The sequence below is a fragment of the Arvicanthis niloticus genome, chromosome 6 (assembly GCF_011762505.2).
Source record: "Arvicanthis niloticus isolate mArvNil1 chromosome 6, mArvNil1.pat.X, whole genome shotgun sequence".
Taxonomy (NCBI): domain Eukaryota; kingdom Metazoa; phylum Chordata; class Mammalia; order Rodentia; family Muridae; genus Arvicanthis; species Arvicanthis niloticus.
The window spans coordinates 19,575,522-19,597,195 of record NC_047663.1 but is presented as its reverse complement, the minus strand read 5'-3'; the positions used below and the strand labels follow the sequence as shown (position 1 = coordinate 19,597,195).

The 21,674-nt window shown below is 48.0% G+C and overlaps 2 protein-coding genes across 3 annotated transcripts in view; one reads left to right on the top strand and one right to left on the bottom strand.

Annotated features, from left to right (window-relative positions):
- Positions 1-612: 612 nt before the first annotated feature.
- On the top strand, positions 613-2,876 carry Higd1b (HIG1 hypoxia inducible domain family member 1B). Its single transcript, XM_034507177.3, has 4 exons — positions 613-696; positions 1,382-1,531; positions 2,058-2,192; positions 2,741-2,876. The coding sequence occupies exons 2-4, from the start codon at positions 1,432-1,434 to the stop codon at positions 2,800-2,802; spliced, it is 297 nt and encodes a 98-aa protein (XP_034363068.1). The 5' UTR covers positions 613-696; positions 1,382-1,431; the 3' UTR covers positions 2,803-2,876.
- A 400-nt stretch (positions 2,877-3,276) lies between these two features.
- Positions 3,277-21,674, bottom strand: part of Eftud2 (elongation factor Tu GTP binding domain containing 2) — a 40,060-nt gene continuing 21,662 nt past the window's right edge. For both annotated transcript variants that reach the window (XM_034505475.2, XM_076935707.1), the window contains 17 exons: positions 18,894-18,957; positions 18,440-18,530; positions 15,478-15,613; positions 13,370-13,497; positions 11,716-11,909; positions 10,450-10,561; positions 9,955-10,095; positions 8,064-8,165; positions 7,271-7,353; positions 6,330-6,416; positions 6,050-6,176; positions 5,800-5,887; positions 5,108-5,226; positions 4,863-4,957; positions 4,225-4,378; positions 3,954-4,061; positions 3,277-3,697 (listed from right to left, as the gene is read on the bottom strand). In XM_034505475.2, coding sequence (XP_034361366.1) covers positions 3,602-3,697; positions 3,954-4,061; positions 4,225-4,378; positions 4,863-4,957; positions 5,108-5,226; positions 5,800-5,887; positions 6,050-6,176; positions 6,330-6,416; positions 7,271-7,353; positions 8,064-8,165; positions 9,955-10,095; positions 10,450-10,561; positions 11,716-11,909; positions 13,370-13,497; positions 15,478-15,613; positions 18,440-18,530; positions 18,894-18,957 — 1,925 coding nt within the window. In that variant the 3' untranslated portion in view covers positions 3,277-3,601. The remainder of the gene's footprint in view (positions 3,698-3,953; positions 4,062-4,224; positions 4,379-4,862; positions 4,958-5,107; positions 5,227-5,799; positions 5,888-6,049; positions 6,177-6,329; positions 6,417-7,270; positions 7,354-8,063; positions 8,166-9,954; positions 10,096-10,449; positions 10,562-11,715; positions 11,910-13,369; positions 13,498-15,477; positions 15,614-18,439; positions 18,531-18,893; positions 18,958-21,674) is intronic.

Genomic DNA, 21,674 nt, shown 5'->3' with positions numbered 1-21,674 from the left:
TTATTATTATTATTATTATTATTATTATTATATTGCCCTGGCTGGCCTGGAACTCACAGTAACTTACCTGCTTCTGCCTCCTGAGAGTTAGTATTAAGGTGTGTACCAACACACCTATTTCTTTTTTGAGACAGAGTCTCACAAACTGTCCAGGCTAGTCTTGAACTCACTCTGCAGCTCAGGCTACCTTTAACTTTGCAACCCTCTTATCTCAGCATCCTAACTAGCTGAGGTTCCAGGCACGGTTCCAAAGGGGACCAAGGCTAAGATCAGATAGTCCTACAACTGAAGCATCTTACACTCCACATTACTCATAAGAGTATTTGAAAGTTTAACTTTGGGGAGGACCCAGCGGCCTGTCCATCTTTGCTTCTCTAGTTCTCCACAGCAGTGTTCACATGTGCACCAACAGACTTAGAGCAGTTAAGGTCTCTCCTCTATCAGGTCTATCCTTATTTTGCTACCTCTGGAGCTCAGTGTGCGTGTGCGTGTGCGTGTGCGTGTGTGTGTGTGTGTGCACACACGCGTTTAAGACTGATGCTGTTCTCTCCTTCCTGCTGTCATAACTTCAAAGGCACTGCTCCCCTGACCCCATAGTGACAACTCTGGCATTGGCTTTTTACTGACTCAAAGCAGCAGACGCTGAACCTTGGTCTGGCTGTTCAGTCTCCACTTTCTTGCCATCTCTCGAGTACGGTAAGCATGGGCATGCTGAAAACTAAGGGGCTACCAGGAGGAGCTGGCTCAAGCAGTCTTTGTCTTGGGATTTGACTCAGAGGGCATCCTACTGAACCCCTCCTCTGAGGACTGGGACTCCTGCTGTGATCAGAACAGACATTAGGGCTTCACAAGGAGATCAGGAAGGAGGTTGGCAAACAGTCTGAGGACCAGAATTTGTTCCTTTGGTCTTAGGTGCAAAATGTATCAATGCCTTGCCATTTACACCTGCTCTAGTGGTCTGGTTAACCAGTGTTGCGTCTGTCTGGAACAGGTCGGGGTCCCTAAAACCAGATCCTGCTCTGTAGCTCCCTTAGGAACAACTGTCAACAGATCCATGACCAAGAGGGCCCCAAGATTCAAAGACTGTTCCAGTCTACTCTGGGTCTTTCCAGCTGTTTTTCTTGGCCAGAGGATCACACCCATTGGGATGCAAACAGGGAGCAGGAAGCTAGCGGAACAGTGAAGTCAGATGAACTAGAGAAGAGGCAGATGTTAAGGCCAGAGGAAAGTAGCCACAAGCAGCCCAAACTCCTGAGAAAGAACACCCAGAGGGGCATCTTTTCTAGTGCGGGTTGTGTTGGGCATGGTAAGGACCTGGCAAGTAATCATCTTCTCCCCTGAAGACTAAGAATCAGAGTCCTTACTGTGGGCTACCTTCTAGAGCTGGGCTAAAGCTTAGGCACACAGCTGTTAACATCTGGATCCAGGATCATGTCTGCTAACAAGGGCTGGTGGGTGCCACCCGAGGGTGAGGACAACCTGTCCGAGAAGTTCCTAAGGAAGACCAGGGAGTCTCCACTGGTGCCTATAGGTAAGTACGGGAAGAACAGGGTGGGGCAGATGCCTCCTCTCTGGGACTTTATGTCATCTCTTGGTCCTTTTAAAGAATGAGGCAATGGTCAGAGAACTCAAGTGGTCCACCCACTACACAAGGAATGTCTGCACAATGAAATCAGTCTGGATGGATAGTGGTGGCATCAGGAAACAGGGTGCTAACAGCAGCCTCAGGATAGGGGTCTTTATTGCAATCTTGGATTGCCTCGGTTTTCCTTCCAGGCTCTAGAAGAATATGAAAACCTATACAAAAAGCTGAAGCCAGGAGCGGGTGAAAAAGCTCAGGTGGCAGTGTAGTCATGACAACAAACTACCAGCATATAGGGAAGGGGCATCATGAGGGTCACAGGCACTTTAAAAATACCATTGAGAGGAAACTGAGTATCCCAATACCAGATGCATGAACCTACTTGGCGCCTGGTGCCCAACCTGCATTGCCCAGAGGGGAGACAAAGGACTTTGGACCTGGACACAGGCCCAGTGAGCTCATTCTCTGCCCACAGGTGTAGCAGGCTGCCTGGTGATAGCAGCATACAGGATTTACAGGCTGAAGGCTCGGGGTTCCACCAAGCTGTCCATCCATCTGATTCACACCAGAGTGGCAGCACAGGCGTGTGCTGTGGGGGCCATCATGCTGGGTAAGCAGCATGGTGGGGATCAGAGGGAGAGAAGGGACAAAGTAGACTGTCCCTGGTTAACTGGTCCATGGCTTAAGTCCCTGCTTCACAAACTAGGAAGTATTCACATCACTTCCTTGATGAGTCCCAAGGCTGAGGCCTTTTTCAGGGTTCCCCATTGGCCACTGTTGCTGGGCCATGGGACAGTATGAAGACAACCTGCCTCATGCATGTTCCCCAGAGATGAGAACCTGGGAGAAGCAGCAGTTACTTTCGAGCCATGACTGTGGGCTAGTCCCTTTCACTGGGCCTCAGTTTCCCCATATATAACAACTCCCTCTGGCTATTCCACTCAGCAGGCCACTTTGTGAGGAGCAGACATCAAAGGGCTCATGAACCATCAGAGTTGCTCCCCTAGTGGGCTGTGTGCCTGGATGTTTGGAGCAACTGTTGGGACCTGGGGCAGAAAGAGGAGCAGGAGACCTGGGTCTCAAGAGAAAGGCAGAAACAGAGCCCTGGGACCCCTTGATGGATCAGAGGCCAAGTGGCGCTTTTTCTTCTTCATGCAGGTGCCATGTATACAATGTACAGAGACTACATCAAGAGGGTGTCAGAGGATGCTGAGAAGTAGGACTCCTGAGACGGCAGGATGGCCAGTCCCCCCCGGCTGCCTGTATGTGCCTAATAAAGCTTTGTTGAGGAAAGTGAAATGCCTTACTCCTGAGCAGGACAGGGAACTGGTGGCTGGAGGGAGGGCCCAGTACAGTGGGGTGGGAACCAAAGGACTCTGGGTACAACTGTCTGTCTCCTAGGAGAACAGACCTCAGTTCCCAGGGTCCCAAAACTCCTATACCACTTCAGGCAGAAGCAGCCTGGAATGGGAAGGGGAAGGCAGGGGCAGGGAAGGGGCCCTGAGACTCATGGGAACACTGAACAGATACAGGCATTCCTTCCACATGGGCTGCTCCCCTAGGGACCCAGTTAGGAAGGCAGCTGCAGCTGGGAGCAGAGGCAGTAACGTCTCATGGGAAATCACATCCCCAGAATGTAAGTGCTCGGATTAGACAGGGTGGGGGTGGACAAAAGCAGCAAACCAAGGCAGAGGTCAGAATGTTCTGTTCATTTACAAACTGTGGCTAAGGTTGAACTTGTAAAAAATAAAATTCCATGTAAATCCTGAAGACAGGCCCCTTAGGGTTAAACATTTTCATCTTGTTCTCATTCTTCTCTGGGCTCAAGCTCCTTTCTGTTCCTTGGGAATGGGGCCAGACAGAGGCCACAGAAGGAACCAGAAGGCCAGATGACCCTTCCTTATTGGGATGGAGGTTTCTGGGTTGTTCAGACGGCCCCGTAGCAGTTCCCAGATGCTCAGAGCATGAAGGCCCAGTGCGCAGGTCTCGGCTTGAGTCTGGAGCGGCACAGCCCTGCACTCACATGGGGTAGTTGAGCACAACATCCTGTTTGGCGAGCTCCAGCAACATAGGATCGTCGAAGAACTTGCTGATGCTCACATCTTCACTCAGACCCTGTGGAGCACAGCCAGAAAGTAGGGGAAGCCCCAGGGCCATCCAGAAGCTGTGCTTCAGGGGAGGAAGGCTAGGAAGGCCTGCATGAGGACCTGTGCCTTTAGGGTGCTGCTACAGCTCCTCTGTTCCCTTTGGGCCCTAGGTCTGCTTATCTGAGGTATGCAGAGACTGATCTTTCCTCCAAGAGGAAGAAGACACACAACTCCTGTGGAGATCTTGGGGGCGGAGAGATGGCGATGGTTTAAAGAACACATACCTTCCTACGACGGGTTTTGATCATGAACTCCCGAGCCAGGTGGGGAGCTGGCTGTGGCTCCAGTGGGCGGATAACAATGCTCTTGTCCAGAGGGTCACCAGGGACAATCTGGAAGGCAAAGAGGTTTCAGGTGGATGAGGCAGCTTCCTGGTGGATTCAGAGCCAGAAGCAGAACTTCTCCAGGATTGTAGAACATCCTGGACAGAAGGGGAACTGGATGAAAGGAGGAAGTCTACCGAAGTGGGAGGCCAGGGTAGCCAGGTTTCCTCACCTGCCAATGGTGGAAGACAGACAGGGAAAAGGCCTGCCCCTGAGTATGAGTTCGGAGATCAGTCTCAAAGCCGAATGAGTCAATGGCTGGGATGAACGCTTTGATGGTATAGAGAGGGGAGCCTGGGATGGGTGCATCTTGAGTCACATGACCCCTGAGAAAGACAAAAGCCAAGGCCTGAGTTCTATACAGACCCAAAGGCAAGGGGCAATCTGACTTCTGCCCTTCTCTGTGTATCCTAGCCCAGCTACCATCAAGTAAAACGTAATGGAAGACGCTCTACAGAGGGAATGGGCTTGGGGCTCTTAGCAGAAGCCACAGGAGCAGCCACCTGTGGGAGGAGGCAAGAGCGGGGACACTGAAGAGCTGGGACCCGATGACAACCCCATCACTGCCTTACTTCCACACTTCTCCCAGGAATTGGGGGGTGGGGAGGCATGGCAGCAAGAAGGAAACTGTAGCCACTGCCTGTGGTAGAGGTAGGAGTGCCTCAGTTCTACTTCAATGGGTATGAGGTCCGCAGTCTGCTGAAGTGGAAAGGTGGGGAGAACAATGGCTGGGGCTACCCTCTCTCCCCCCTCCCTAGCAGCCAGGGGGCTTCTTGCTCCCAGAATCCTCCCCAACAACAGGCTGCTCACCTGCGCCTGGCCAGGACGGTGTAAACAGCAGACACACAATCGGCAGGAGCCTGGACTTCCACAAAGTAGTAAGGCTCCATCAGACGGGGAGTGGCCTGCAACAGAACAAAGGGCTCAGTTCAGGGATGGCTAAGAGCGAGAACGTACAGGTTCTTCAGACCTCTGGATCCTTCTGTGGCCTCTACCTCGGCCTGCATATAATTTTCTGTTCAGGGAACCACAACAGTCCCTCCAACTCCACTTACCATGAGGAAGGCAGAGTACACTACCCTCCTGGCTGTGGGGATGATCTGACCTCCGCCCCGGTGGAGGGGTTCCTGGGCAACCACCGCATCCAGGATCTTAAACTTGACATTCCGAATCACTGAAAAGGAGATGGAGGAGCTGGGGCTAGTCACAGGGGCATGGTAGAGCAGCAGGGTAATCTGCAGCACCAAGGCCATATTGCAGCCACCCAAGGATACGATACAAATCTCACATCCACATCAGCAAGGCCAGTAGCAAACAGTCAGTAGTTTTACATTCCTTAGCATTTGCTTCAGGCTGCACTGTGACACATGGAACATTTTTCCGCTTATGTGTTGGTCCTGAATAACTTTTTTCTGGACATAGACTGTGTTCCAGAAATTGTATTTGGTCCCACAGGAACTATTCTGCATCAATAAATCACTCCAACCTGATCACCCTCATGTTATCTGTCTTCAACATGCCCAAAGATGGGCTCTACCCAGAAATTAAGGTCAAGGTCAATCTAGAGATGCCTTCATTTCGGTGATGGGGAAGGAGTAGGGGGGACACTGGCCCAAGACTCGGGATAGCTCAGTATACTCCTTTCCTGCTGGGTCTGAAAGGCGGGAAGCACATCCCTGTGTCATCGCCTCCTGTGGCTAGGTGCAGGGTCCTGGGGAATGGAGCTGGGGGTTGAAAGTGGACTCACATTCATCACAGAGGGGTCCTTCCCTGGTTCCCCACTGGAAACCTTGAACAATGCTGTCCTTCACTGAGCCGAGAAGGGCCTTGTCTACCTGCACAGAAACATTAGGTCTCCTTAGCAGGCTACTGGCAGCAGCAGGGAGTGTTAGGAGGGGAATGTGCAGCTATGAAAACCCATCTTTCAACAGGGAAGAAGGCACTGCAGTTTCTTCATCTAGCGATAACACTTTGCCACAGGCATCCTATCCGTTTACCTCTGAAGGCAACGTATCATCCACTAGGATGTTGGGGCCTGTAGCATCAGGACCAAAGGCCCAGATGGAACGGGCAGCCAGCAGATCCCAGTCGTACTTTGTCTGGAAGAACTCTCCCAGCTTCTTTCTGGAGGAAAGAGAAGGAGAATCCTGGGGCCACATCTCCTGCCTTTCTGTAAGACAGTAACCCACTCCACCCACACCATGGCCAAGACAACAGGGAAGGAGGATGGTGTCAGGAGACCAGTCAAAGAGGCCGTAGTGTGAGCTCTCTTCCAACCTGTTCCAGGTGATCTGGACCACCTCATTCTCTATGTCCTCAGCAAGGCCCTTCTCCAGAGGCTCAGCTATCATGGTGATCTTGTTCCTGGTCAGAAAGGACAGGAGCAGTGAGATGGTCGTGGACAAGCAGGGGACACAGAATGAGCAGGGCCAACAGCACTGACTGCTGAGACGGCCAGAGAAATGGACTGTTGGAGCCAGGGCAGGAAAGGGTGCCTTGTCTTCTTCCATTTCTGTGGGGTGTATGAGTTACCTCACTTGCATTTTTTTTTTTTTTTTTTTTTTTTTTGGTTTTTCGAGACAGGGTTTCTCTGTGTAGTCCTGGCTGTCCTGGAACTCACTCTGTAGACCAGGCTAGCCTCAAACTCAGAAATCCACCTACCTCTGCCTCCCAAGTGCTGGGATTAAAGGCATGTGCCACCACTGCCTGGCACCAAGCCTGATTTTTGTTTCTGTTTTTTGTTTTTTTTTAAGACAGGAGCTCACTATGTAGCCCTGACCCTGGAACTCTTAATACAGAAATCTAGCTAAATGCCTCTTAAGTGATGGGACAGTGAGTGCATGTACCACCATGTCTGACTTTTTTTTTAAGTAAAGAATCTCACAGGCACTCAAACTTGTTATGTGGCTGAGGCTGGCCTAGAACTCCTGATCCTCATGCCTCTATCTCCCAGGTATTGAAATTACAGGTGTGTGCTGCCACACCCAGCTTCTTCCTTTGAGTGTGTGTGTACACGAGTGCGTGTATTTACATGTGCAGGCTGATGCTGGGTGTCTTCCTTTCTACATACACTCAACCCATCTACCCCTTTTGTGAGATAGACATATGAGTTCCAGGGCAGACTGTGCACAAAACAATAGGTTTCTTTGTGCCATTTCCCCGACACACATCACTGTATTTGTACCCTACTGCTCTCTGTAGCCCCACCTCCTGCTTACTTCTTATTGGGTGTTTCAGCAAAGCATTTGAGAGAGGATGTTTCTACCACTGTCTCACAAAACGTCACAACTGGGTCAGCCACCTAGGCAATGAAAAAAATTCAGGTAAAAATCAGTTTTGTTGGTAGGACAAAGTTCTCCTGAGGAATTCTGAAGCATCCCTGTTCTGTCTGTTAGAGCATCCTATGCAGTTCTGCAGCCATAGGCCAGAGAGCTGTCCACACCACCACCAAGGAGCCCAGGAGCAGAGTCAGGAGTAAGTGGGGGCTCTAGGCTCTAAAACTAGGGCTTTAATTACGGTCTTCCAAGAAAGCTTCCACCACCTGCCCCTCACTGAGAACCCCTCGGGGTACGACAACAAGAGTGCTGGAGAAACTGCAACTGCTCCGTCCTCAAGCCACAGCCCCAAAAGTATAGGAGTCTAAGAGGGTGGCTGCTCTGTAATGCAGGACCGTGGAGACAATGTCACACCATGCATGGTGCTTGGTCAGGACTTGGTGACGAGCCTGAGAGCCAGCTCCCACTCTTGGTGACACCATCCACTCTGAGCCAATTACCAGGTTCTTTTCCTAATGTAGGACAAGAATAACTGTGGCTTGGGAGCCCTGACTTTAAATATGACACTGAAAATGATTCAGTGAGTCAGGCAAGCCCATCTCTAGAACCTTCCCTGATGAAGAGCACCGAAAGCACTTTTCACAGAAGGGTCTCTAGTGGCTGTCCAGAAGGGTTAAGGGTTTGCCCACTCAGGCTATTCCTCTGGAGCTGGCAGCCAGGCTAAGGGAAGGGGCACCTTGATGTCGATCTCCGAGTACATCTTCCGAAGGTCATGCATCACGCAGTCCAGGTAGAGCTCCCCAGTGCCCAGGATCACATGCTCGCCAGACTCTTCCACCTGAAACAGCAGCCCAGCAGTCAGCTGTCCCGGTCACAGCAGATGTGAACAAAACTCAAGGCACCAGAGATGAAGGTTCCACAGCTCATTATCAGAAGCAGTGACTACCTCAGCTGGGGAGGGTAAGAGCTGGTTCCGTGCTCAAGCATTTCCTCTGCAGGACCGAGACCTTGGGTTCAATCCTCAGCACATTCTACATCCCACACCTCACCTCCCACCCCACAAAAGCTTAGTGTGGTGGTGTGCCTGTGTTCTGGCTGCTTTTGTTTGTCAACTTGACACCAGCTAGAGTAGTCAGAGAGAAAGGATTCTCAGTTAAAGGAAATGCCTCATGAGATCCAGCTGTAAGGCATTTTCTCAATTAGCAATTAATGGGGGAGGGCTCCGCCCATTGTGGGTGGTGCCAACCCTGGGCTTGATGGTCCAAGTTTCAGTAAGGAAGGTTGAGCATGAGGAGCAAGCCAGTAAGCAACACCCCTCCATGGCCTCTGCATTTGCCCTTGTCTCCAGGTTCCTGCCCTGACTTCCTTTGGTGCTGAACAGCACTGTGGAGGTGTAAGGCGAATAAACCCTTTCCTCCCCAACTTGCTTTCTGATCATGGTATTTTGTTACAGCAAAAGAAAACCTACCTAAGAGAGCTTATAATTCAGCTTCATGTGGCAGAGGCAGGAGATTCACCCAGAGCTTGAGGTCAACTTGATTTACAGAGCTAATTCTAGGCCAACCAATACTGTACTACACAATAATAGTCTGTCCCCAATGTAAGAACTTAGAGGACAATACTGCCCTAACCAGTAGGTCCCCAAGACAACAGGACCTACATTTAGCACAGCATTATTGAGTGGACTCCTACCTTGGCCAGCCCTATCCTTACAGCCACACACTCACGCTAGCCCTCTAACTCTCCCTCTGGCTACTCAGAAATGGCTTGGTGGCAGGCTCACGAGTCTGTGACACTCAGTCGCTTCTGCTTCTTTTCTCTTCTTTTTCCACTAATCTAAAGAACAGTGGAGGCCAAACGCTAGGCCCAAGTCTCTCTAACCAGAACTCTTATGTATTCCTCTTTCAAATCCTACTGTTTTTCTTTTTAAAGATTTATTTATTTATATGAGTATACTACTGATCTCTTCACACACACCAAAAAAGGGCTTTGGTTGTGAGCCACCATGTGGTTGCTGAGAATTGAACTCAGGACTTCTGGAAGGGCAGTTAGTGCTCTTAACCTCTGAGGCACCTCTCCAGCCCCGTTTGTCTTTTCTATTGCTTTATGTGTATGGGTGTTTTGCCTGCATTTATTTCTGTGCACCACATACATGCCTGGCACCTGTGGAGCCAGCAGAGAGCAGTTCAGATCCCCTGGAACTGGAGTTAGAGCAGCCCCCGGTGTTGGGAATTGAACCAGGGTCCTCTGGAACAACAGTTCTTAACTGCTGAGCCATCTCTCCAGCCCCATTTGTAACCCATAATGGCCTCCTAACTACGTAGCAGAGTTGATCCTGAGCTTTGGATTCTCCTGACTCAACCTCCCAAATGCTGGGATCACAGGTGTCTACCACCATGCCTGTTGCTCATTTCTCTGGAAAACCAATTCAAACCGTGTACCTATTGAAGAATATGGATGGCTATGTAAAGTCATCTGAGAAAACAAAGGTGCACATTCCAGTTCTGTCTGCCCTCAAATGGTAACAGGTGGGACTGCTCATGAACCAGGAACACCTCCTGAATGTCGTGGAATGCCAGCACAGGGCAGTTAGCGGGGAGTGTAGGGCTTGGCGGCCTTGGACATACCTTGGTGGTGAGAGACGGGTAGCTCTTGTTGACCTTGCGCAGGCCGTCAAGCATTTTGGGCAGCTCTGAGGGGTTAACTGGCTCCACAGCAATCTTGATAACAGATGTGGTATTGAATTTCAAGGGTCGGAAAATCTGAGCCTGAGAGCCAAAGAACAGAGGAGTGAGGGAGGGCCTAAGGGGTAGGCAAAAAGGCACAGGCCTAAGGGAAAACAGAAATCTTGACTCCCCAACCAAGAACCATGGTACAGCGGAGTCCGATTTAAAGGACCATTTGCTTCAGGCATTTTGGCAGAGCACTGGGCAAGAACAAGAGGCACTCCTAACTCCTAGTATCCAGGAGAACTCACCAGGTGAGGGAGGGAACATGCTAGGGCCGAGCCAAGAAGCAGCAGTGGCTCTGGATTAGGACCTTTTGAACTTCAAAGCTTGTTTGTTCACATGCCCATGGTTCCTTGTGCCTCTCTAGCTTAGTGTGCCCCTTCAAAACATTACCTCCTCATTGCCTCGGGGTTCAGTTATGGTTGCTGTCTTCACGATCGGCTGATCAACACCTTCAATTAGAACCCAGTTGCCAGCAGGAACACGATTCACCTCAATGTGGTACCTAGAGTAATATCCAATAAATAAGCAAGAACTGAGTCAGAGATTTACTCTGTAACAACGTACCAAGCATCTGCTACATGCTGGGCACAGCGCCAGGAGCAGAGGTGAGTTACACAGAGCAATTCCAGCAGGAGAGAGGTGTGATCAACAATCACATACGCACACATGAGGCGAGTGCAATGGAAGCATGTAATAGCGGATGAAGAGGCAACAGGAAAGCCTAACTCCATGTGGAAACTTCTGGTAAAAAGCCTGTGAACCCCCATGTGATAGGGGCCAACCTGGTCTACAGAGTGAGTTCCAGGATAGCCAGAGCTATATAGAGAGACCATGTATCACAAAACAAAAATAAAAAGTATCTGTTGCCTAAGATTTCTCTAACATAAGGGGACACTAAAACACAGATACTTCGATCTCTGAGCTCTTCACCTTCTCCAGCCTTCTAAAGCAAAGCGTGGCTTTGGAGGAGGAAGGGCGTCACTGAGGCCCAGCAGCCACACTGCTGACAGAACGGCTCTGGTTCTACTCATGACCAGAGATGAAAAACAGCCCAGAGGCCCAAGTCTGATTCAGCAGACTGGGATTCGCCAGGGGCTCAGCATAACCTTAGTCACAGACCAGGCAGCGCAGGTCTGCAAACAGCAGAAACATGAAGCAACAAGGAAAGAGGCTCAGAGGAGCTGAAACCGGGGAAGAGGAGAGGCGATGGTCCAGAAGTTAAGAGCTCTTGCAGAGGACCCGAGTTTGATTCCCAGCACCTACATGGAGGCTCACAACTGTCTGTGTTTCCTGTTCCAGGGGATCCAAAGCCTTCTTGTAGTCTCCTTGGACACCAAACATGCATGTGGTGCACAGACATACATGCATGCAAAATACTCAAGCACGTTAAAAAGAAGAAAAAAAGCAAAAGTAAAATCTTCCTAAAAAGGCTTCACCACAGGTACCCAAGGCTCAAAAGTGACATTCCAACTGCGTTACCTTTCAGTCCTGGCAACCTTAAGAACCAGATGCCAACAGATCTGCCAGGAGGGGTCATCTGACTGGACTGTACCATCCAGGTAGCTGTGTTTCCTAAGACCCCTCCTAACACCTTGGGGCACTCCCAGGATAGAAGGCTACATGTGACCTTGTAGGTTCTGGTCAGCAGCACAGTACCTGGCGACAGAGATCCAAAGGCGGCCCACAGTGCATATCTGGGAGTCTTCCTCGTCCTCCAGAGTGTAGTTCTCTCCCAGCACCTTCACAGGCTGCCCAGCATGGATGGTGCCACTCAGCACCCGGCCGAAGGCGTGAAACTGAACTCCGTCATCTGTGCTGTACATCTTAGTAGTGTGGCACATCAGGGGACCCTGGCAGAGGGGACAGGAAATAGCTTTAACCACAGACACTGTGAAGGTGATACCACCTCCCTTGACAGCAATGACATGAGCTGTGAGGAGAAAGGCTGATTAAGGAAGATGTGACTCCTGGAAAATTCCAAACCATGCTCTTCTACCTTCCCTCCCTCTACAGAGGGACAACAGGTGCACTCCCCCCGCCCCCACGGAGGGACAACAGGTGTACTGCCCTCCCTCTACAGAGGGACAACAGGTGCACTGCCCTCCCTCTACAGAGGGACAATAGGTGCATCACCCTCCCTCTACGGAGGGACAACAGGTGCACTGCCCTCTCTCTATGGAGGGATAACAGGAGATTCAGAAACAGAAATAAAAATAAGACGACGGAGGCAGACTTGATGGAACAGGCTAGCTTGAAGGGGTCTGAAGCAGGAGGACTCCTGAGAATTAAGGCCAGCTTAAGGCAAGGCGGAAACCTATGCCACAAAACACAAGAAGGGGTCCAGGCCTCAGCAGGTCAAGAGGCTTGCGGCCAAGCCTGCCAATCTGGGTTTGGTCCCTGGGACTCATACAGTGGAAGGAAAGTAACAACAAGGTTGTCTTTGGCTTCCACATGCATGCCACCTGTACAGACACCTGTACAGACAGACATACAAATAAATATATGTAACACACAGACACACATACAACCAACCAAAACCTCTTTTTCTGGGGGAGAGAAGGTTTAGGATCACAGACTAGCATTGACAAGACTCCTTGCTCTAAATTCCCCATGAACATGGAACTCGGTGCTTATGGCTACCTAAGAAAGAGCTGGGATGCCTGTGTATCTTTTCTTTTTGGTACCTGGAAACTGAAGTATATCCTACCAGTGATATATACTATCTAATATATATATATACACACATAAATAAAATAATTAATATAATTAATTATCATATTAATATATTATAACTAATAATATAATAATATATTATAATTAATATTAACAATACATTAATAATAATAGATTATATTATTACATATTATATCATTATGTTATTATATTATATATTAATAATATATTATATTATATTAATAATATATTAATAATAACAATAAACTAATAATATATATTATAACTAATAATAATATATAATAATATATATATATATTACTAGACGTTGCGCCCAGACTGATGCTTTCCGACAGCAGCTGCAAAGCCAGGCTGCCGTGCTTCTCTGCTCTCCTCCAGGCACACACCTGCTCCTTCCTCAGCCTTGCCTTGTTCTCATCACAGCCCCTGGCCCCCATAGCATCCTCAGGTCAGATTCAGCACAGGAATGGACTCAAGTCTCCCCACTACTTCTGGCAACCACCAAACTCTGACTGCAGGACTAACTCTGCTTACAGGGAGGGACAAGCAAAAAACCAATATGCTCGCAACACGTCCATGTGGACACAGAAGCAGCACTAAGGGCATGTTCCCTTACATCTGGGTCACAGTCACTCATGGCCTCTCCAAGGTCAGAGTCCACGCCACCAGTGTAGGTATGCTCAATCTTGGGTTTGGCGCCCACCTTTGGAGATGGAATGTGTTGTACACACATGTCCACAAAGCCTGTGGAGGAAGAAGAGGAAGCCATTACTATACCACTGGTACACGTTCTTAGTGGGTGAGCGGATAGAAGGAACACATCAACTCAACCTGGAAGCTAACACTTCGAGGGAAATCTATTTCCTATGAGGAGAAAACACACACTTTTGCAGTTAGACTGATGTCAGGAAAGTTTAAGATGCAGGTCATAGTGGGACACAATTCCTTAAAATCTAGCTCACAAAAATTTTAGACTCTACAACATCCTATGGCTACTGAGATCCATGCTTATGCTGAACTCTGACGACAGCCAGATAAGTTTCCCATCTGCACACTCCTTAGATTTGCTTAGGACAGTTCTCAACTGAGCAGCCTGCCCTGAGAAACTCTACATGTTTCATTCAGTAAGCTTCTCTGCTTCCCTAACCCATTAACATGCCTTGAGAGAGAGAGATTGCTCATTATGACAGTGGGATTGGTAAACCTTTTTCTTCTTCAGTCTGGAGATCAAACTCAGAGGTGTACAAATGAGACCCAATCCTAGTACCAAGCATATCTGTTTGACTAGTGTCCAGAATCTTCAGACTGAAGGCCAGTCGAGAGTTATTATGAGATTTAAAGATTCAGACACCAGATTCCCACCAGACTTAGAATCAATGACTGCTAAGAAGAGCCTTTCCTTGTCTTCCACTACTCACTTTTTGAGATAGGTTCTTACTATATAACCCTGGCTATCCTGGAACTCCATTTGTAGACTAGGCTAGCCTTGAACTCACAGAGATCCACCTTTCTTTGCCATCCGAGTGCTAGAATTAAAGGCGTGTGCCACCACTGTCAGCGTCACAGCTATTTTAAAGACAGTGCCTTGTTCTGTAATCCAGGCTGCCTATGAAGTGCTACATAGCCCATGCTGATCTTGAACTCATAACAAACCTGTATGAGTTATCAGGTGCTGAGGTCAAAGGGATGAGCCACCATTTATGGTCACTTGTTCTTATTTACAGATGAGAATTAGTCACAGAAGAAATAGAAGGCTGGCCTGGATACCTCTGAAAACTGCAGGCCAGAATAAAAACTCAGGTCTTGCCAGGTGGGTGGTGTATACCTTTGATGTCAGTACTCATGAGGCAGTGGCGGCCAGATCTGTGAGTTCCAGGACAGCCTGGTTTATATAGTGAGTTCCAGGCCAGTCAAGGCTGGATAGTGAGACCCTGTCTTCAAATCAACAAAAATAAGTTCGGGTCTATATAACCGAGACAAGAATGGGGCTCAGCAGGACAGGGAAAGGGGTTGACCGAATATGACATATCCCCACAGGCTCATGAACACTTGCTCCCCAGGTGGAGGTACAGTTTGAGGAGGCTGCAGAACCTTCAGGAGGTGGGCCTAGCTAGAGGCAGGTTTTGTGTTCCAGCCTGGCTCTATGTCTAGCTCAGGCTGTTTCCTGGTTTGTGAAGAAGTCAGGAGCCAGTTGCCCACTGTCACCATCTTGAATCCCACCACATTTTCCTCTTCATGATCAACTGTACCCTCTCAAAGCACAAGCTGAATAAATTTTGTCATCACAGTGATGAAGAAAACCAAGTATCTCCTGAGTCTTCACCTGCACCTTCCTGACTAGTACATAACCCTAGGGAACCATTTTCCTGCCTGACCCCAGTAAATGTACCAGAGCCCAAGGCCTGCCACCATCTGCTTCACCTGCAGGGGAAATCTAACTCCCTTTTCCCAACACAGAAACAACTAAAGAAAATCGTTGGGAAAATCCTGATGTTGGTTTAAATACTATCATGACTCTGCTGCCCCTGCAAGGAAGGGAGCTTCCAAGACTACCCATCGGAGGGCACACACGACACCATGTTTGTTGCTTTTCAAGATGAGGCATCATGTGCCCCACAGTGTCCTATGGACTCCTGATCTACCTGCCCAGTTGCAGGACTACAGCCGTAAACCACTTTGTCAGCCAAGAAGGGTAACGTCCAGGGTCTTGAGCTATTTTATTACCTGTGAACTCGCCAAAGAACTTTTTGCAGACCAGCCTGAGCAGGGGCCGGATGTTCAGCTTTAACTCTTCCTTGGTGAGGTGAATGCCAAGTTCATCCAGGGTCCTCGGCAGGCTGGTGTCCACATCGCCCACTACCTGTGCACACAGAAGGCACTGGGTCAGCTATGCAGTGACAGCCCTAGAGACATATTTCATACGGAGGTGGGCCAAAGACAAGTCTTACAAGGAGCCTTCTACGGGGAGGGCTGTGGGCAACAACAGTCTGATTTGGAGTCTACTCTACCTAGCCTTCAGCCAAACAGGGGTGGCGCTGACCTGGTCAGGTCTCCACACACTCTCAGTGCTGCCCCTGGCGTCTGAGCCATCCTACCTAAAGACTGCCCAGATTTAGAGGCTCATTCATTATACTGGAAGGAACCAAAAAAGGCCACCTGTCAGTACAGAGCTAAGTTAAATCATCCTCTGCAGACTTAAGGTCTCTACAGTGGCAGATTCTATAAATTTCTTTTATTAATCCATTCCAGTCTGACATGAGATACTAAGTGTTTTCTATTGCTGATAAAGTCTAGTCATTATTTTGTTCTACTGCTATGCTCTCGTCTTTGTTGGATGGATGGCCACACACAGTGTGTGCATGTGCCCATCTGTATGTGTGTATCCACTGACGGAACAGCCTGCATAGTCTATTTGTCTGCATGAAAGGACACTGGCACCTTCACAGCTTGGCACTGATTCATTGAAACACAACATTACACTCTACTCGGAGCTTCACAAAAGCTTAACCACAGCCTTACTCATTCCCTCCTCTCTTCTCTCCATCCCTCCCACCCTTTCTTGTGTGGCACTGAGGACTGACTCTAGGGACTCTCACACATGGGGCAAAGGCTTCAAAGTCACACCATGATTCACTCAACCAGGATCTCAGTAATATGAACATTTAACTTATTTGCAGCCCTGTCTTTACTTTTTGTTTTGAGACAGTGTTAAACAACTAAGTTGCCCAGGCTATCTTTGAACTGACTCTGTAACCCAGGCTTGCCTTTACCTTCTGACCCTCTTGCTCCAGCATCCTGACACCAGAGACAACAGGCTTCACAATCAGGCCACTACATCGTTACTACCCTTTCACCCTCACAAACACCACATGTGCAAACTGAAATGGTCATGATGAAGCTGTTACAACCATTCTGTCAAACAGACAACACAACATAAGCAAGTGCTGTTTGACACGGGGCCTTCTCACTGCTGTCTAAGTTGGTGACCTCCCTTTGGGTGCAGCCTCCCCAGCAGGCAGGACTGACCGCTGGTGTGCACCACAGCGCTCAGCAATAGGCATTCTTTTAGTGACTGCAAAATACTTCATTTTATGAGATACATCATGATTAACTTAATCGGGTTTCCAATGATATAAACATTTAACTTATTTCTAGACCTTTCTTTCTATGCAGTTATAGATAATAGTATAATAAACATCTTTCTTAGCTGGGTGTAATGACACACATACCTTTAATTCTAGCACTCAGGAAGCAGAGACAGATGGATTCCCGTGAGTTTCAAGCCAGCCATGGCTATATAATGAGACCATCTCCAAAACAAACAAACAAGCAAACAAACAAACAAGCAAATTTACTTCACTGTTTTTTGGAGACAGAGTTTCACATGGCCTACCCTGGCCTTGAACTCTTCATCTTCCTGCCACCATTTTTTCCCTAAGTGCTAGAATTATAGGAATGTACTACCACACTTGGCTTAAACATTACATGTATATTTTTTATTTCTGTGCATTTGTGTGTGACTTGGAGAACTTATGTGCACACCATATGTATCTAGGTGCCTACAGAACCAGAAGAGCATCAGATCCTCTGGAACTGAAGTATGAGCAACTGTGAACCTCCTGCTGTGGTGTAACGCAACTCAGTTCTCTGTAACAGCAGTGAGTGTTCTTAACTGCTGAACCAACCCTCCAGCTCCTTTGATTTTTGAGGCAAGGTCTCAAGTAGTCAAGGCTAGCCTCTAACTCTCGAAGTAGTTAAGGATATCCATGAAAGTCTGGTCCTCAGGTCTCTAATTCCTAAGTACTAGGATTACAGGCTTGTGCTCCCATACTTAGTTTTATGTAGAGCTAAGAACTGAACCCAGGGCTTGGTGTGTGACAGACAAGTACTCTACCATACTGAGCTCTATGTGCAGCCTCCAAAACTTTTTAAAATTTTAATTTAATTTTATGTGTGGTGGGTATGTGTACCATATGCATGCAGATGTCCAAGGAGACCAGAAGAGGGCACCATATACCCAGGAATTACAGGTGCTTACAGAATTTTGAACTACACTGTCCCAGGCAGATTATAATTGTGTGGCTGTGGCCACACACAACTGTGAAGTGCTGGGAAGTGAACTCAGGTGCCCTCAGATCAGCAAGTGTACTTAACCACGAAGTTGTCTCTTTAGCCCTCCAAAAGGTTTTGCAATTTTTGAGACAGGGTTTCTCTGTGAAGCCCTGGCAGTCCTAGAACTTCCTATGTAGATTGGGCTAGCCTTGAACTCAGATCTGCCTGCCTCTGCTTCCTCAATATTGGGATAAAAGTGTGTGACACCTGTATCAAAAGGTTTTTAATAAACAATTGGTGATGGGGTGGGGAAATGGTTTAGTGCATGCTGTGTGGGTGAGGCTGAGCTGGGAATGCTTGTGGACATGTCCTATCTCAGCACCGAGAGGAGACACACGGGCCATAGAGGCTCACTGGCCAAGCAATCCAGTCAAGTGGTGAGCTCCAGACTTAGTGAATGACCCTGTCTTAAAAAAACTAGGTAGAGTGCTAAAGAGAAGACAGCAGACATCAATCTCTGTGTGTGCATGAGCACAGATGCACACGCTCCACACAGACAGCCTTGCCCAACAAACACTAAGTAAGAACAAGGAAGCGATGACTGAGCAGGTTTGAAGCAGTGGCCCACACTCACCTGAGCCAGGATCTTATAGAGGGGCTCCAAGATGAACTCCACAAAGCTCCTCTGTGAGCTGCTACTTGGAGCCTTTTTTGTGAACTTTCTCCTAAAGAGAAAAGGAAGTATTGTGAGTGACCAAGGAGGGAGAATGTGGCTTATCCCAAGGGTACATTGCTTAAATTCTGAGTCCAAGTAGAGCCAAGCAGAGAGAGGACTCTGTGTGATCAGTTTCCAAATTGACTCCTGAGAGCAGTCTTGGTGTAGCTGTCCCACGTGCCTGCCCTGACCTGGAAGACCCCAGGGAAGACAGCCTCTCCCCCCACTACAGCCCAAGATGCGAAGCATTCAGAGTTGCAGAAGCATGGTGGTTCATTCGTAAGACAAAGTATGTTTTAGCCTCAGAAACTCAAGTATTGCTACTGGGAAAACATCACTAGTCCACAAGAGTGATGCCCCACATGCTACTTACGTCTTAGGATTGAAGTAGATGTCACCCCAGAGTCTTTTAGCAAATTCCTGGTAATTAATGTCACCTATACAAGAAGCCACACAATTACAATCTGCCTGGGACAGTGTCGTTCAAAATTCTGTTTTAGGTGCTACAAGTGATTTAAAGCTGAAGAGTTCTAGCACCTTCCTTCCCAAGGTCTAGACATCCCCTTCTGATAGGCACAAAGGAGGACAGGACTGGCCTAAAGCAAATTCTGTGAATTTGATCAGACTGAAGCAAGCAACCACTGCTTGCTCCTCTGAATCTGGGATGGAATATAAGCTAGCATCAGAGCTCCTAGCTAAGGTTCAATACTGAGTCTTACAAAACAACAAAAACTCCTGAGCACAGAGCTCCTGAAGCATTTAGCTAGAGAACTGAGAACACCAACAACCTCCTAGATAATTCTATCCAGATATCAGGCTGTCCTCTCTTACCTCAGACAGCATAAGGAAATGTAGCCCCTTTCCCAAAAACTCCATTTTCTTTCTAGATTTTTCTCTCTTGTTGCTGTATACCTACTTCTCCTTCCTATTCTCCAGACATTGCTTGCTTGTTTTTTAAAAGAGTATCATTCAGCCCAGGCTGGCTTGAACTCACTATGTAGTCAAGGATGACCTTGAACCTTGGGTCCTTCTGCCTCTCAAGTAAGATTATGTGTGTACCACCGTGCCCAGCTTTATTCAGTATCAAATCCCAGCCTCTTGTATGCTATATACTCTTTCTTCCAACTGAGTGCCATGCCTGCCCCTTCTTTCCTACTCCACCAGTTACTGAAACTTTCCTTCCACTGAGAACTGTTGCCCCCGGCCACACCCTTTACAGCTGCAGGACAATTGACACAGTCTGAACTTAGAGTGCAGAAGACTGTATTACAGACATGATGCATGTCTGCAATCCTACTTAAGAGGCATGAGGATTCCAAGTTTAAGGTCAGCTTAGGAAACCTGGTAAGACTGTCTCCCAGAGAAACAAACCCTCAGTACCTGCAACAAAGAACCTGTGACTCAAGGCTTAATTATTGTTAATCAAAGAATGAGAAAATGTCCTCCCTATCCCTCTCTTCCAACACCAGACAACAACAGACCATATTCACAACCCTACTTCTGAATATTGACAAAATTCCCAAACAGGCAGTCAATCATTCCTTAATGCCCTATCTTTCATCAGCACTGCAAACAACACTGCCGTCTTTAATAGATCCTAAATGCCAATGAAAACAAGTACCTGGAACCCCAAACCCTCTTCCATAGGGCCCCAATATTATCTGTCTGTTTTGTTATGCTAACATTGTACCAATGACATATACACTCAACTTCTTTTGTGGCTTTTGTGGCTTAACTGATCCCAGACTCACACGTCTCTTGCCTTCCTTGGCTGCTGGGACTTCAGGTGTGCACCATCCCACTGAGAATGGTCTGCCAGTGGCTTCCAGTGGAACTTTTCTACTGTTGTGTGCACAGGCCAAGGAGAATAATGATGCTGCTGTCACCTGCCCTCTTCTAATCCTGGAACCTTCAAGTGCTTGGCTCTATCATCTGCCCGGCAAGCCCTGTCATTTTCCTGTAGCCTGTCCTACTGGAAGGTCACAGGAAGTGGCCCCTGCCTCCCCTGCTTTTGTCACTGATACTTGACAATGACAGCTACTCAGCACCCAGCTTTCACTGAACCTTACAATGCTGCTCACCAGCATGTGACTGACTCCCCCATGGAGGAGGTTCTTACTCACCATGCCCTGTGCTGCTCTACTGCCCATAAGAGGACAAGCTGACCTGACAGCATAGTGCAAACAGGTTCCAGGGTCCCCACTCTTAGGAGGAAGTTCTGTGACCATGTGTAAGCAACTATGTGTAATAAAATGTAGTTTGTATCACATATGGAGAGTGAAGGCCTAGGAGCCCAGGATCTTGAATGCTGTCTTCAGTGAGGCCCTTCCTCATGTGCTACATGGCTTTTTATGACAATATCAGGAGGACACTAGAGCCATGGCTGCTTCTCCACTAATGGTGGGCCCACAGGATGAGCAACCATGTCTCCCGAGGTTCAGGGTCTTCTGCAAATATGGAATTGCTCCATTTCATCAAGCTATGATGAGGGAGAAATTTGAAGCTAGACTAGAACTAGGTCAACCTGGAGAAAGTAAAACTCTCAAAAATGAAACAAAACAAAAACAGACAGAACCTGAAGCACCTCTAACTTATAATTCTGGAAACCTTGATTTTGCTTTTCATGCTAATACAAAGGACAGAGAAGCCCAGACTTCTCTCAGAACTCTGCTCTTTCATTTCTGTTTGACTCACTGTCCGTCTGCCCATCCAGCCATCCATGTATCTATTTAGGTGCTAAGGATAAATAAAGCCCAGTGCCTCTTGCATGGTTAGCACATGGTACCCTTGGGTTCCACTGAGTCCCATCACCTCATAGTTTACAACTAAAAAACAACTGAAAACAAATGTTTAACAGCAAGAATGTGGTTGGAACAGCACGGTCACTGTTCCAACAAGGAGTGAGAATGTAGGTAACTATATATAATATCTTTTTTTTTTTTTTTTTTTTTGGTTTTTTGAGACAGGGTTTCTCTGTGTAGCCCTGGCTGTCCTGGAACTCACTCTGTAGTGAGTTGAACTCAGAAATCCGCCTGCCTCTGCCTCCCAAGTGCTGGGATTAAAGGCGTGCGCCACCACCGCCCGGCATATAATATCTTTTTAAAAAATGTCTTTTTATGTGTTTGTCTGCATGTATATGTGTGCACCATGTGCA